At 45.0% G+C, this 16,301-nt stretch overlaps 3 protein-coding genes across 3 annotated transcripts; all 3 read left to right on the forward strand.

Moving 5' to 3' along the window:
- The first annotated feature begins 6,493 nt into the window (after nucleotides 1–6,493).
- Nucleotides 6,494–7,008, forward strand: NOP10 (NOP10 ribonucleoprotein). Its single transcript, XM_063419766.1, has 2 exons — nucleotides 6,494–6,625; nucleotides 6,798–7,008. The coding sequence occupies exons 1-2, from the start codon at nucleotides 6,572–6,574 to the stop codon at nucleotides 6,936–6,938; spliced, it is 195 nt and encodes a 64-aa protein (XP_063275836.1). The 5' UTR covers nucleotides 6,494–6,571; the 3' UTR covers nucleotides 6,939–7,008.
- A 129-nt stretch (nucleotides 7,009–7,137) lies between these two features.
- LOC134562351 (DNA-directed RNA polymerase II subunit RPB1-like) lies at nucleotides 7,138–8,934 on the forward strand. Its single transcript, XM_063419728.1, is given in 3 exon segments — nucleotides 7,138–8,435; nucleotides 8,438–8,737; nucleotides 8,740–8,934. Coding segments are annotated over 3 exon segments (1,062 nt in total). The 5' UTR covers nucleotides 7,138–7,868.
- A 119-nt stretch (nucleotides 8,935–9,053) lies between these two features.
- FXYD3 (FXYD domain containing ion transport regulator 3) lies at nucleotides 9,054–15,598 on the forward strand. The gene is made up of 8 exons (XM_063419765.1): nucleotides 9,054–9,122; nucleotides 10,415–10,471; nucleotides 10,994–11,023; nucleotides 12,000–12,023; nucleotides 12,263–12,337; nucleotides 12,579–12,609; nucleotides 15,343–15,383; nucleotides 15,464–15,598. The coding sequence occupies exons 2-8, from the start codon at nucleotides 10,432–10,434 to the stop codon at nucleotides 15,481–15,483; spliced, it is 261 nt and encodes an 86-aa protein (XP_063275835.1). The 5' UTR covers nucleotides 9,054–9,122; nucleotides 10,415–10,431; the 3' UTR covers nucleotides 15,484–15,598.
- The last annotated feature ends 703 nt before the right edge of the window (nucleotides 15,599–16,301 follow it).

Genomic DNA, 16,301 nt, shown 5'->3' on the forward strand with positions numbered 1-16,301 from the left:
TATAATTATATATAATATATAATATATAATATAATATATAATATATATTATATATATAATATGTATAATATATACAATATATATAAAATATATATTATATATAAAATATATAATATATACATAATATATATAAAATAATATACATATATATCATTCATATATAATTATATAAATGTATATATATATATTTATTATGCTAGTTTGAAAAGTTATGCTGTATTAACATTTCAATAATATAGTAAATGTAGTTTTGTAATTAACATCAAGCTTTAGTAATTAAAATAGAAACTATGTGTGTAAAATATTCTTTTTTAGCTCAAGAAAAAGAGAAAATAATCAAGGAATTCTTTGCACAGAGTTAACAATTACAGAGACCCCTAAATTTTCCAGAGGAGAGGAATTTATGGCTCTCCTTATCAACAGAAATGAACTTTTCCAAGCCTGACTTAGACTCAGAGGCGCCTGGGGATTAAAATAAAATTTTTGATGAGTAACAGGTGAATTTTCTTGTTTAAAATAAAATAAAATAAAATAAAATAAAATAAAATAAAATAAAATAAAATAAAATAAAATAAAATAAAATAAAATAAAATAAAATAATCATGAGGTGACTCCCCTTAAGGAATAAATTCTTTTTTAATGGGGTCCTTCTCCTGCTGACTTTGGTCCAGGAATGTGGACCCAGCCCGGGCTGTTCTCTTTGCTGTTATTGTTTCATTATTTGTCCTAAGTCTAAATTATTTAACTTTTTTTTTTAATTGTCTTTGTATTACTATTTTATTTATTTATTTATTTGTTTATTTATTTAATTTTTATTTTGTTGTCTTTGTATTACTATTTTATTTATTCTTTATTTATTTATTTAATTAATTAATTTTTATTTTATTGTCTTTGTGTTACTATTTTATTTATTTATTTATTTACTTACTTACTTAATTTTTATTGTCTTTGTATTACTATTTTATTTATTTATTTATTTATTTATTTAATTTTTATTTTATTTTATTTGCGTTACTATTTTATATATTCATTCATTCATTTATTTATTTAATTTTTATTTTATTGTCTTTGTATTACTATTTATTTATTTATTATTTTATTGTCTTTGTATTACTATTTTATTTATTTGTTTGTTTGTTTGTTTATTTATTTAATTAATTAATTTTTTATTGTATTTGCATTACTGTTTATTTGTTTGTTTATTTATTTGATTGATTTTTATTTTATTGTCTTTGTGTTACTATTTTGTTTATTTTATTTATTCATTTATTTATTTAATTTTTATTTTATTGCCTTTGTGTTTCTATTTTATTTCTTTATTTATTTTTTTATTTTATTTTATTGTCTTTGTATTACTATTTTATTTCTTTCTTTATTCATTTATTTATTTAATTTTTATTTTATTGTCTTTGTATTACTATTTATTTATTTATTTATTTATTTATTTATTTTTATTGTCTTTGTGTTACTTTTTTATTATTTATTTAATTAATTAATTAATTTTTATTTTATTGCCTTTGTATTGCTATTTTTTTTATTTATTCATTTATTTATTTATTTTGATTTTATTGTCTTTGTATTACTATTTATTTATTTATTTATTTATTTATTTATTATTTAGAATAATAAAGAAATTATTTTTTAAAAAAAAAAATTTATGTCTTTAAACGGATTTATTTAAAAGAAATGAAATAAAACAAAACAAATTAATAAAGAATATTTCTTTATTACATCACAGATGTAGAAAACAGAATTTTATTCCTAAGGTGGAATAAAATGCAAATCATGGGCCAAAAAATGTGGATCAATGAACAATTATTTAATTTATATTTTATTGTCTTTGTATTACTATTTTATTTATTTATTTGTTTGTTTGTTTGTTTGTTTGTTTATTTAATTTTTATTTTATTGGATTTGTATTACTATTTCATTTATTTATTTATTTATTTATTTATTTATTTATTTTTTATTTTATTGTCTTTGTATTACTATTTTATTTATTTTATTTATTCATTCATTTATTTAATTTTTATTTTATTCTCTTTGTATTACTATTTATTTATTTATTTGTTTGTTTAATTTTTATTTTAATTTATTGTCTTTGTATTACTATTTTATTTATTTCTTTCTTTCTTTCTTTATTCATTCATTTATTCATTCATTTAGAATAATAAAGAAATTTTTTTTTAAAAAAAATCTGTCTTTAAACGGATTTATTTAAAAGAAATGAAATAAAATAAAAACAAATTAATAAAGAATATTTCTTTATTACATCACAGATGTAGAAAACAGAATTTTATTCCTAAGGTGGAATAAAATGCAAATCATGGGCCAAAAAATGTGGATCAATGAACAATTATTTAATTTATATTTTATTGACTTTTAGCCGATCACAACTGGTCAGCTCTGTAATAAACGCTAATTGCTCGTTTTAGAAATTCAGGAAAATTTAATAAAAATAAAATAAAAATAAATTTAATAAAAATAAATTGAATAAAAATAAATTCAATAAAAATAAAATAAAAATAAATTGAATAAAAATAAATTGAATAAAAATAAATTGAATAAAAATAAATTGAATAAAAATAAATTGAATAAAAACAAAATAAAAATAAATTGAATAAAAATAAATTGAATAAAAATAAATTGCATAAAAATAAAATAAAAAGAAATTGAATAAAAATAAATTGAATAAAAAGAAAATAAAAATAAATTGAATAAAAATAAATTGAATAAAAAGAAAATAAAAATAAATTGAATAAAAATAAATTGAATAAAAAGAAAATAAAAATAAATTGAATAAAAAGAAAATAAAAATAAATTGAATAAAAATAAATTTAATAAAAATAAATTGAATAAAAATAAATTTAATAAAAATAAATTGAATAAAAATAAAATAAAATTAAATTGAATAAAAAGAAAATAAAAATAAATTGAATAAAAATAAATTGAATAAAAATAAATTGAATAAAAATAAATTGAATAAAAAGAAAATAAAAATAAATTGAATAAAAATAAATTGAATAAAAATAAATTGAATAAAAAGAAAATAAAAATAAATTGAATAAAAATAAATTGAATAAAAATAAATTGAATAAAAATAAATTGAATAAAAAGAAAATAAAAATAAATTGAATAAAAAGAAAATAAAAATAAATTGAATAAAAATAAATTGAATAAAAATAAATTTATTAAAAAATAAAATGGTTACATTAAAAAAACAGTAATACAAATATAATAATAATAATAACGGTTAAACAATTCATTTATATCTATATACACACAGAATAAATTTCTGTGTAGAGCCATAAAATGTGAATTTTTCACACATGACGAGGCCTAACCAGTTGTTACACATCGTTAGCATCCGTGACGAGGCACAATAAATTATTAATTAGTTCATTAATTATTCATTCCAGGCCTACAAGACCAGCACAGGAACAGTCCAGACTCTCATTCTCCCTTTTTGACCCAAATTCTCGATTTTTCGACCTAAACTCCCCCATTTTTTGGCCCAAATTCCCCTTTTTCAGCTCAAATTTTCCTTTTTTTGTCCCAAATTTTCCTTTTTTCAGCCCAAATTCTCCTCCCAGGACCCAAATTCGAATTTTAGGTCCAAACTTCCCATTTGGCTGCCAAAAATTTTCCCTTTTTTAGCCCAAATTTCCCTTCCAGGACCCAAATTCCGCTTTTTGGGTTCAAATTTCTCATTTGGCTGCCAAAATTTTCCTCTTTTTTTTGGCCCAAATTTTTCTTTTTTCGACCCAAGTTTCCCTTCCAGGACCCAAATTTTGATTTTTGGGCCCAAATTTTCCCTTTCAGCACTGAAATTCCCCATTTGGGGTCCAAATTTCCCATTTAGCTGCCAAAATTCTCCTTTTTTTGCCCCAAATTTTCCTTTTTTCGACCCAAATTTTCCCTTTCTGCACCAAAATTCCCCATTTTGGGCCCAAATTTTCCTTTTATTTGACCTAAATTCTCCTTTCTGGACCCAAATTTCCCTTCTTAGACCCAAATTCCATTTTTTTTTGCCCCAAATTTTCCTTTTTTCAGCCCAAATTCTCACTTTTTGACCCAAATTCTCTATTTTTAGACCCAAACTCACCCATTTTTAGGCCCAAATTTTCCTTTTTTCATCCCAAATTTTCCTTTTTTCAGCCCAAATTTTCCCTTCCTGCACTAAAATTCCATTTTTAGGTCCAAACTTCCCATTTAGCTTCAAAAATTCCCCTTTTTTTGCCCTAAATTTTCCTTTTTTCACCTCAAATTTCCCTTCCTGGACTAAAATTCCCTTTTTTGGGTCCAAACTTCCCATTTGGCTGCCAAAATTCTCCTTTTTTCAGCAAAATTCTCACTTTTTGACCCAAATTCTCGATTTTTCGACCTAAACTCCCCCATTTTTTGGCCCAAATTTTCCTTTTTTTGTCCCAAATTTTCCTTTTTTTGTCCCAAATTTTCCTTTTTTCAGCCCAAATTTTCCTCCCAGGACCCAAATTCCATTTTTTGGATCCAAACTTCCCATTTGGCTTCAAAAATTCCCCTTTTTTTTCCCCAAAATTCCCTTTTTTTGACCCAAATTTTCCCTTCCTGGACTAAAATTCCTTTTTTAGGTCTAAACTTCCCATTTAGCTTCAAAAATTCCCCTTTTTTTTGCCCTAAATTTTCCTTTTTTTCACCTCAAATTTCCCTTCCTGGACTAAAATTCCATTTTTGGTGTCCAAACCTCCTCTTTGGCTGCCAAAATTCTCCTTTTTTTCAGCAAAATTCTCCCTTTTTGACCCAAATTCTCGATTTTTCGACCTAAACTCCCCCATTTTTTGGCCCAAATTCCCCTTTTTCAGCTCAAATTTTCCTTTTTTTGTCCCAAATTTTCCTTTTTTCAGCCCAAATTCTCCTCCCAGGACCCAAATTCGAATTTTAGGTCCAAACTTCCCATTTGGCTGCCAAAAATTTTCCCTTTTTTAGCCCAAATTTCCCTTCCAGGACCCAAATTCCGCTTTTTGGGTCCAAACTTCCCATTTGGATGCCAAAATTCCCTTTTTTTCAGCAAAATTCTCGCTTTTTGACCCAAATTCTCGATTTTTCGACCTAAACTCTCCCATTTTTTGGCCCAAATTCCCCTTTTTCAGCCCAAATTCTCCTCCCAGGACCCAAATTCCCAATTTTGGGTCCAAACCTCCCATTTGGCTTCAAAAATTCCCCTTTTTTTGCCCTAATTTTTCCTTTTTTTTGACCCAAATTTTCCCTTCCTGGACTAAAATTCCTTTTTTTGGACCCAATTTTTCCTTTTATTTGACCTAAATTCTCCTTTCTGGACCCAAATTTCCCTTCCTGGACTAAAATTCCATTTTTTAGGTCCAAATTTCCCATTTAGCTGCCCAAATTCCCTTTTTGTTCAGCCAAATTCTCACTTTTTGACCCAAATTCTCGATTTTTGGACCCAAACTCCCCCATTTTTCAGCCCAAATTCCCCCTTTTTCAGCCCAAATTTTCCTTTTTTTTGTCCCAAATTTTCCTTTTTTTCAGCCCAAATTCTCCTCCCAGGACCCAAATTCGAATTTTAGGTCCAAACTTCCCATTTGGCTGCCAAATTTCCCTTTTTTTTGACCCAAATTTTCCTTTTTTCGACCCAAATTTCCCTTCCTGGACCCAAATTCTTTTTTTGGGGGCCCAAATTTTCCCTTTCAGTACTGAAATTCCCCATTTGGGGTCCAAATTTCCCATTTAGCTACCAAAATTCCCTTTTTTTGCCCTCAAATTTTCCTTTTTTCGACCCAAATTTTCCCTTTCTGCACCAAAATTCCCCATTTTGGGCCCAATTTTTCCTTTTATTTGACCTAAATTCTCCTTTCTGGACTCAAATTTCCCTTCCTAGACCCAAATTCCATTTTTTTTGCCCCAAATTTTCCTTTTTTCAAACCAAATTTTCCTTTTTTCAGACCAAATTTCCCTTCCTGCACCAAAATTCCCCATTTTGGGTCCAAACTTCCCATTTGGCTGCCAAAATTCCCTTTTTTTTTTGTCCAAATTTTCCTTTTTTCAGCCCAAATTTTCCCTTCCTGGACTAAAATTCCATTTTTTTACCCCAAACTTCCCATTTGGCTGCCCAAATTCCCTCTTTTTTTGACCCAAATTTTCCCTTCCTGCACCAAAATTCCATTTTTTAGGTCCAAAACTTCCCATTTGGCTGCCAAATCTCCCTTTTTTAGCCCTAAATTTTCCTTTTTTTGACCCAAAATTTCCCCTTTTTTGCCCCAAATTCTCTCTTTTTCCACCCAAACTCCCCCATTTTTTTTGCCCAAACTCCCCTTTTTCATCCCAAATTCCCCTTTTTTACCCAAATCCTCCCTTTTTGGACCCAAATTCCTCCTTTTTCCGGGTCCAAACTCCCCTTTTTTATCCAAAATTTTCATTTTTTACCCCAAATCTCCCCTGGGTTCTGCTCTACGCCTCCCTCACTTCCGGGACTACATTTCCCATCACCCCCTCCTCCGATTTCCGGCACAAACCCCGCCCACTCCCCCTCAGCTCCTGAGGCGACTTCCGGCCGCCGTTTCCCGCCGTGGCCGCCATGTTCCTGCAGTGCTACACCAACGAGCGCGGCGAGCGCGTCTACACCCTGCGGGTACGGGGCGATTTTGGGGCGATTTGGGGCGATTTGGGGAAGTTTAAAGGGGATTTCTGGAGGGGTTCGGGGTTTTTGGGTGTCCCGGGTGCGGTTTGGCAGCGATTCGGGGGAGTTTGAGGGGGATTTTGGGGGTGCTGTCGGTGTCTCCCTCACCCCGTTCCCCTCACAGAGGATGTCCCCGGACGGGACCCCCACACGCTCGGCTCACCCCGCCCGCTTCTCCCCCGATGATAAATTCTCCCGCCACCGCGTGGCTTTAAAGCGGCGTTTCGGGATTCTGCTCACCCAGCAAAGCCGCCCTGTGCTCTGAGCGAGCCCAGAAATCCCCCCCGGGACCCTCGGAGCGAGGAGAGACCCCCAAAAACCCCCCCGAGAGCCCCGAGAGGAGGTGGAATAAAACCAGAACTGCAACGGCGTGAAAGGAAGGTTTCGAAGAGGAGAAACAATTGAATATTAAAGGATTGAATGCACGAGGGTCTCTTGAGTTTAAATTGGGGCTTTTTGTCCTGATTTGGGGCATTTAGGGAGAGCTTGGGGGGACCCTGAGGGGCGCAAGGGATGATGGGAGTTGTAGGCCCGGGTAGAAGACGGTTTAACGGAGCCGCGGAGCATCACGGGATTTGTAGGCACAGCGCCCGTGACTTCCGGTGTGGCGCGGGGCGTGCTGGGAGATGAAGGCGCTGCTGCAATAGCGCTCTATGGGCGCCGCGGGGCATGACGGGAGTTGTAGGCTGAACGTGACCAAAATGGCTTCGAGCCCAGGTCCCGCCCTAAGCCCCGATCCCCGGCGCTGATTGGTTGAGAGCGATGATGGACGGGAGCCTTGACCAATGGGAGGTGCCGGAGGCGGGAACAGCGCATTTAACATCTCCAGTTCCTCCCAGTACAGCCCAGTTCATCCCAGTACAGCCCAGTACAACCCCAGTGCCCCTCCAGGCCTTCCCAGTATAGCCCAGTTCATCCCAGTACAGCCCAGTACAACCCCAGTGCCCCTCCAGGCCTTCCCAGTATAGCCCAGTTGCTCCCAGTCCCTTTCACAGCATTCCCAGTGTCCCCCAGTACATCCCAGTCCATTCCAGTATCACTCCCAGTACGCCCCAGTTCACCCCAGTGTCTCCCAGTGCCATTCCCAGTCGGTCCCAGTCCATTCCAGTATCACTCCCAGTCTGTCCCAGTTCATCCCAGTATCACTCCCAGTACATCCTAGTTCGCCCCAGTGTCTCCCAGTGCCATTCCCAGTATGTCCCAGTCCATTCCAGTATCACTCCCAGTACGTCCCAGTTCGCCCCAGTGTCTTACAGTGCCATTCCCAGTATGTCCCAGTTCATCCCAGTATCACTCCCAGCATGTCCCGTGCCCCCTGCGTGCTCCCAGTATGTCCCAGTTCATCCCAGTATCACTCCCAGTCTGTCCCAGTAGACCCCAGTGTCTCCCAATGCCATTCCCAGTATGTCCCAGTTCATCCCAGTGTCTCCCAGTACATCCCAGTGCCATTCCCAGTATGCCCCAGTTCATTCCAGTATCACTCTCAGCATGTCCTGTGCCCCCTGCGTGCTCCCAGTATGTCCCAGTTCATCCCAGTATCACTCCCAGTACGCCCCAGTTCACCCCAGTGCGATTCCCAGTAGGTCCCAGTTCATCCCAGTATCACTCCCAGTACGTCCCAGTTCACCCCAGTGTCTCCCAGTGCATCCCAGTGCCATTCCCAGTATGCCCCAGTTCATCCCAGTATCACTCCCAGTACGTCCCAGTTTGCCCCAGTGTCTCCCAGTGCCACTCCCAGTATGTCCCAGTTCATCCCAGTATCACTCCCAGTATGTCCCAGTTTATCCCAGTGTCTCCCAGTACATCCCAGTGCCATTCCCAGTATGCCCCAGTCCATCCCAGTATCACTCCCAGCATGTCCTGTGCCCCCTGCGTGCTCCCAGTATGTCCCAGTATCCCTCAGTATCACTCCCAGTACACCCCAGTGTCTCCCAGTGTCTCCCAGTGCCATTCCCAGTCTGTCCCAGTTCATCCCAGTATCACTCCCAGTCTGTCCCAGTCTCCCCAGTGTCTCCCAGTCCATCCCAGTGCCATTCCCAGTCGGTCCCAGTTCATCCCGGTATCACTCCCAGTCTGTCCCAGTTCATCCCAGTATCACTCCCAGTACGCCCCAGTTCACCCCAGTGTCTCCCAGTGCATCCCAGTGCCATTCCCAGTATGTCCCAGTTCATCCTAGTATCACTCCCAGTCTGTCCCAGTCTCCCCAATCTGTCTCTGCTCCGGCCACGCCCCTCCCTTGGCCACGCCCCTTTCCTCCTTGACCACGCCCCCTCCCTCGGCCACCTGCCTTTCCTTGGCCACGCCCCTTTCCGTAGCCACGCCCCTCCCTTGGTCACTCGCCTCTTTGGCCACGCCCCTTTCCTTCTTTGGCCACGCCCCTTTCCTTCCTTGGCCACGCCCCCTCCCAGTTCCCCCCCCAGTTCCAGTTCCCCGTGGCTGCTCTGGGAAGGTGAGTGGGGCCCCAGTAACTCCCAGTAACCTCCCAGTAACTCCCAGTCCATCCCAGTAACCCCCAGTAACTCCCCAGTAACCTCCCAGTAACATCCCAGTAACTCCCAGTAACCTCCCAGTAACTCCCAGTAACTCCCCAGTCCCTCCCAGTACCTCCCAGTCCATCCCAGTAACTCCCAGTCCATCCCAGTAACTTCCAGTAACTCCCAGTTTGCCCAGTTCTCTCCCAGTAACTACCATTAACTCCCAGTAATTCCCAGTAACCTCCCAGTAACCACCCAGTAACTCCCCAGTCCCTCCCAGTCTATCCCAGTCCATCCCAGTAGCTCCCAGTAACCCCTCAGCCCATCCCAGTAACCCCCCAGTCCATCCCAGTAACTCCCAGTCCCCCCCAGTCCCCCCCAGTCCCTCCCAGTCCCTCCCAGTCTCTCCCAGTTTGCCCAGTTCTCTCCCAGTAGCTCCCAAATTTCCCCCTCAGTCCCTCCCAGTCGGTTCCAGTTCGCACCAGTTTGTCCCAGTCCCACCCTGCTCAGGAATCCCCGTGACTCACCCGGGCCCAGTTCCCGCCCAGTTCATCCCAGTCCCGCCCAGTTTGTCCCAGTCCCCTCCCAGTCCCCTCCCAGTTACCGCCCAGTTCATCCCAGTCCCCTCCCAGTCCCGCCCAGTCTGTCCCAGTCCCCTCCCAGTCCCGCCGAGTCTGTCCCAGTTCCCGCCCAGTTCATCCCAGTCCCCTCCCAGTTCCCGCCCAGTTCATCCCAGTCCCCTCCCAGTCCCGCCCAGTTTGTCCCAGTCCCGCCCAGTCTGTCCCAGTCCCCTCCCAGTCCCGCCGAGTCTGTCCCAGTCCCCTCCCAGTTCATCCCAGTCCCCTCCCAGTCCCGCCCAGTTTGTCCCAGTCCCGCCCAGTCTGTCCCAGTCCCCTCCCAGTCCCGCCGAGTCTGTCCCAGTTCCCGCCCAGTTCATCCCAGTCCCCTCCCAGTCCCTCCCAGTTTGTCCCAGTCCCTCCCAGTTTGTCCCAGTTCCCTCCCAGTCCCCCCCAGTCCCTCCCAGTCCCCTCCCAGTCCCGCCCAGTTTCTCCCAGTCCTGCCCAGTTTGTCCCAGTCCCACCCAGTTCCCTCCCAGTTCCCCCGCAGTCCCTCCCAGTTAATCCCAGTCCATCTCAGTGCCCTCCCAGTTTATCCCAATCCCCTCCCAGTCCCTCCCAGTCCCCTCCCAGTTTATCCCAGTCCCTCCCAGTTTATCCCAGTCCCTCCCAGTCCCTCCCCCCGGGACCCTCTGGAATTCCCCCCCCAGGGGTCAAAGGTCACGGAATGGAGCGGGAAAGGCTCGGAGCACTGGTGATACTGGGAGGTACTGGGAGAGACTGGGATGGACTGGGATGAACTGGGATGGACTGGGATGAACTGAGAGGGAACTGGGATGAACTGGGAGGGAACTGGGACAAACTGGGAGGGAACTGGGATGAACTGGGAGGGACTGGGATGGACTGGGATGGACTGGGATGAACTGGGATGGACTGGGATGAACTGAGAGGGAACTGGGATAAACTGGGAGTTACTGGGGGGGGGAACTGGGATGGACTTGGAGGGAACTGGAAGGAACTGGGATGAACTGGGATGGACTGGGATGAACTGGGATGGACTGGGAGGGAAGTAGGTTATACTGGGAGGGGACTGGGAGGGGACTGGGATTAACTGGAATGGACTGGGATGGACTGGGATGAACTGGGACAAACTGGGAGGAACTGGGGTGGACTGGGATGGACTGGGATGGACTGGGGTGGACTGGGATGATTTGGGGCGGTTACTGGGATGAACTGGGCCCAGTGCCTGCCCCAAACTGGTTTAACTGGTGTCCCCTCCCCCCTCCCAGTTCTGACCCTGGCGAGAGGGGACCCCCCCGGTGAGTGACTGGGATGAACTGGGAGGGAACTGGGATGAACTGGGATGAACTGGGATGGACTGGGAGGAACTGGGATGGACTGGGAGGGACTGGGAGGGACTGGGAGGGACTGGGACAAACTGGGAGGGACTGGGATGGACTGGGATGGACTGGGAGGGACTGGGAGGGACTGGGAGGGACTGGGAGGGACTGGGACAAACTGGGAGGGACTGGGATGGACTGGGTCGTACTGGGATAGCAAATCCGTACTGGTTTATACTGGTTTATACTGGATGGGGAAGTCTGTACTGGTCCATACTGGTCTATACTGGTTTATGGCAGCTTATACTGGGAGGGAAAGTCCATACTGGTTTATACTGGGAGGAGGGGCCCATACTGGTCCATACTGGTTTATACTGGTCCATACTGGTTTACACTGGGAGGAGGGGCCCATACTGGTTTATACTGGTCCATACTGGTCTATACTGGGAGGAGGGGCCCATACTGGTCCATACTGGTCTATACTGGGAGGAGGAGCCCATACCGGTCTATACTGGTCTATCCCAGTCCATACTGGTCCATACTGGTTTATACTGGTCCGTACTGGTTTATACTGGGAGGAGGGGTTCATACCAGTCCATACTGGTCCATACTGGCTTGTACTGGGAGAAGGGTTCCATACTGGTGCATACTGGTTTATACTGGTCCATAGCAGTCCATACTGGTTTGTACTGGGAGAAGGGTTCCATACTGGTCTATACTGGTCCGTACTGGTCTGTACTGGTTTATACTGGGAGGAGGGGTCCATACCGGTCTATACTGGTCTATCCCAGTCCATACTGGTCCATACTGGTTTATACTGGTCCATACTGGTTTATACTGGTCCATACTGGTCCATACTGGTCCATACTGGTTTATACTGGTCCATACTGGTCCATACTGGTTTATACTGGTCTGTACTGGTCCCTCTGACCCTTCTCTCCCCCTCCCCCCACAGATGCCACCAGTCCCTTCCAGTATGGTGAGTGTGGGGAACTGGGAGGGACTGGGAATGTCCCAAAGTGTCCCCAAGGTGTCCCCAAGGTGTCCCCAAAGTGTCCCCAAGGTGTCCCCAGCTGTCCCCAAGGTATCTCCAAAGTGTCCCCAGGTGTCCCAAGGTGTCCCCAAGGTGTCCCCAAAGTGTCCCCAGCTGTCCCTAAGGTGTCCCCAGCTGTCCCCAGGGTGTCCCCAGCTGTCCCAGCTGTCCCTGTCCCCTCCCAGACTGGTGTCACCTGCGCGTTGGTGGCCTCGTGGTGGCCGCGGTGCTGAGCGTGCTGGGAGTGATCGTCCTGCTGAGTGAGTGCCACCAATGTCACCTGTGTCACCTGTGTGTCACCTGTGTCACCCTGAGTGTCACCTGTGTGTCACCCTGAGTGTCACCTCTGTCACCTCCTGTGTCACCTGAGTGTCACCTGTGTCACCTGAGTGTCACTTGTGTGTCACCTGAGTGTCACCTCTGTCACCTGTGTCACCTGAGTGTCACCCCCGTGTCCCTGGTGTCACCCGGGGGTCGCTGATGTCACCTCTGTCCCCTCAGGTGGGAAGTGCAAGTGCCGGAGCAAGGCCAGGTGAGACCTGGGGACACCTGGGGACACCTGGGGACACTTTGGGGACATTGAGGGGTTGGGGACATCTGGGGGATTTGGGACATTGGGAAATTTGGGGACACTGGGGACATTTGGGACATTGAGGGGACATTTGGGGACATTTGGAGACACTTTGGGAATTTGGGGACAATTTCGGGAAACTTAGTTGGGGACATTTTGGGATTTTGGGACATTTTGGGATTTGGGGACATTTGGGGACAATGAGGGGTTGGGGACATTTGGGGACATTTTGGGGACATTTGGGTCATTAGGGACATTGGGGACATTTGGGGGGATTTGGGGACATTATGGGGATTTGGGACATTTGGGACATTTGGGGGGTTTGGGGACACTTTGGGGACAGTTTGGGGACATTCAGGGGTTGGGGACATTGGGGACATTGGGGACATTGGGGACGTCTGGGAGATTGGGGACTTTGGGGACATTATTGGGATTTGGGGACACTTTGGGGACATTTGGGGACATTGAGGGGTTGGGGACATTCGGGACAATTTGGGGACATTTGGGGAAATTTGGGGACACTTTGGGTATTTGGGGACACTTTGGGGACATCAGGGGCATTGGGGACAATTTTGGGACATTTGTGGACATTTTGGGACATTTTGGGGATTTGGGGACATTGGGGACATTGGGGACATTTGGGGACATTTTGAGGACATTGAGTCATTGGGGACATTGGGGACAGTTTAGGGACACTGGGGACATTTGGGGACATTGTGGGGATCTGGGGACACTTTGGGGACATTTGGGCACATTGGGGACTTTGGGGTCATTATTGAGATTTGGGGACACTTCGGGGACATTGAGGGGTTGGGGACATTTGGGGACATTTTGGGTACAGTGGGGACATTTGGGGACATTGGGGGACATTGGGGACATCTGGGAGATTGGGGACATTATTGGGATTTGGGGACAGTTTGGGGACATTTGGGGACATTTGGGGCTTGGGGACATTGGGGACATTAAGGACAGTGGGAACATCTGGGAGATTGGGGACATTTGGGGACATTATGGGGATTTGGGAACAGTTTGGGGACATTGAGGCATTGGGGACATAGGGGACAGTTTAGGGACACTGGGGACATTTGGGGACATTGGGGACATTTGGGGACATTTGGGGACATTGGGGACATTGGGGACATTTGGGGACACTTTGAGGATTTGGGGACACCTTGGGGAAGTTCAGGAGTTGGGGACATTTTGGGACATCTGGGGACATTTGGGGACATTGGGGACACTTTGGGGACATTGGGGGCCTTGAGGACATTGTGGGGATTTGGGGACACGTTGGGGACATTGGGGACATCTGGGGACATTGAGGGATTTGGGACATTGGGGTTGGGGACATTTGGGGACATTGGGGACATTTGGGGACATCTGGGAGATTGGGGACATCGGGGACATTTGGGGATTTGGGGACATTTGGGGACATCGGGGGCATTGGGGACATTTGGGGACATTGGGGACATCTGGAAGATTGGGGACATTATTGGGATTTGGGGACAGTTTGGGGACATTTGGGGACATTTGGGTCATTAGGGACAGTGGGGACATTTGGGGGGATTTGGAGACATTTAGGTCATTGGGGACATTGAGGCTTTGGGGACACTTTGGGGACACTTTGGGGACATTGTGGGGTTGGGGACATTCAGGGTCATTGGGGACATTTGGGGACATCTGGGAGATTGGGGACTTTGGGGACATTATTGGGATTTGGGGACACTTTGGGGACATTTGGGGACATTGAGGGGTTGGGGACATTGGGGACAATTTGGGAACATTTGGGGAAATTTGGGGGACACTTTGGGTATTTGGGGACACTTTGGGGACATCGGGGGCATTGGGAACAATTGGGGACATTTGGGGACATCTGGGGACATTTTGGGGGATTTGGGGACTTTTGAGGGATTTGGGGACATTTTGGGGACGTTTGGGAACATTTGGGGACACTTGGGGACATTGAGGGATTGGGGGACATTGTGGGGTTGGGGACATTTGGGGACCTCTGGGGATTTGGGGACACATTGGGGAAATTCAGGGGTTGGGGACATTCTGGGGACATTTGGGGACATTTTGGGGGCTTGGGGGACATTTGGGTCATTGGGGACACTTTGGGGACATTTGAGGGATTTGGGACATTGGGGTTGGGGACATTTGGGGACATCGGGGACACCTTGGGGACATTGAGGGGATGGAGACATTGATGACATTTGGGGACATTGGGGACATTGTGGGGACATTGTGGGGTTGGGGACATTTGGGACATTGGGGACATTTGGGGACATTTTGGGGACATTGTGGGGTTGGGGACATTTGGGACATTGGGGACATTTGGGGACATTTTGGGGACATTGAGGCATTGGGGACATTGGGGACAGTTTAGGGACACTGGGGACATTGAGGGATTTGGGACATTGGGGTTGGGGACATTTGGGGACACTGATGACATTTGGGGACATCAAGGACACTTTGGGGACATTGAGGGGTTGGGGACATTGATGACATTTGGGGACATCGAGGACACTTTGGGGACATTGAGGGGTTGGTGACATTGAGGGGTTGGGGACATTGATGACATTTGGGGACATCGGGGACACTTTGGGGACATTGAGGGGTTGGGGACATTGATGACATTTGGGGACATCGGGGACACTTTGGGGACATTGAGGTGTCCCCTCCTCCCCTCCCCCGCAGCCGCCGCCCCCCCCCGGAGCTGCCACCTCTGCCTGGGCCAGGTGAGTGTCCCCTCCCCCCTTGGGGACATCGGGGACACGAGGGGACAGTGCCACCCTGACCCCGCCCCGTCTCTCCGCAGGAGCCGCCAGCTCGTGCTGAGCTGTCCCCAAGTGTCCCCAAGTGTCCCCAAATGTCCCCAAATGTCCCCAAGTGTCCCCAGATGTCCCCAAATGTCCCCAAATGTCCCCGAGAAGGACAAGGAATAAAAATGGGGGGAAAAAAGAGATTTTGGTCATTGGGGGAGGGGTGGGGACACCGAGGGGACATCGGAGGGGACACGGGGACAGCGGGGAGGGGACAGTGGGGCGGTGGTGGCACCAGGAGGGGACACGAGGCCGAGGGTGACAGTGAGGGGTGGTGGCCTTGGGGACATCAGGTTAACGGTGGCCTTGGGGACATTGGGTCAGTGGTGGCCTTGGGGACATCGAGGCATTGGAGACACGAGGAGGTGACATTGGGTCAGTGATGGTGGCCCTGGGGACATTGGCTCAACAGTGTCACCAGGAGGGGACATTGAGGTGACAGCGGCTTTGGGGACATCACGGTGACAGTGGCCTCAGGGACATCTGGGTGATGGTGGCACCTGAAGGTGACACGAGGCCAAGGGTGACAGTGAAGTGATGGTGGCCTTGGTGACATCGCGGTGACAGTAGCCTTGGGGACATTGGGGAGATGGTGGCACCAGGAGGTGACACAAGGCCAAGAGTGACACTGAGTCAATGGTGGCCCTGGGGACATTGGATCAATGGTGGCTCTGGGGACAGTGGGGCATTGGTGGCAGCAGGAGGTGACACGAGGCCAAGGGTGACACCGCGGTGACAGTGACTTTGGGGACACTGGGTCAGTGGTGGTTTTGGGGACATCGGGGTGACACTGGCACCAGGAGGTGACATTGACATGATAGTGACCTTGGGGAC

This window comes from Prinia subflava, chromosome 27 (assembly GCF_021018805.1).
Source record: "Prinia subflava isolate CZ2003 ecotype Zambia chromosome 27, Cam_Psub_1.2, whole genome shotgun sequence".
Classification (NCBI taxonomy): domain Eukaryota; kingdom Metazoa; phylum Chordata; class Aves; order Passeriformes; family Cisticolidae; genus Prinia; species Prinia subflava.

Coding starts and splice junctions, on each gene's coding strand:
- FXYD3 (XM_063419765.1), top strand. CDS start 10,432: ATGGAGCGGGAAAGGCTCGGAGCACTGGTGATACTGGGAG. Junction 10,472..10,993: donor AGCACTGGTGATACTGGGAG/GTACTGGGAGAG, acceptor CCCCCCTCCCAG/TTCTGACCCTGGCGAGAGGG. Junction 12,024..12,262: donor CACCAGTCCCTTCCAGTATG/GTGAGTGTGGGG, acceptor GTCCCCTCCCAG/ACTGGTGTCACCTGCGCGTT.
- NOP10 (XM_063419766.1), top strand. CDS start 6,572: ATGTTCCTGCAGTGCTACACCAACGAGCGCGGCGAGCGCGTCTACACC. Junction 6,626..6,797: donor AGCGCGTCTACACCCTGCGG/GTACGGGGCGAT, acceptor TTCCCCTCACAG/AGGATGTCCCCGGACGGGAC.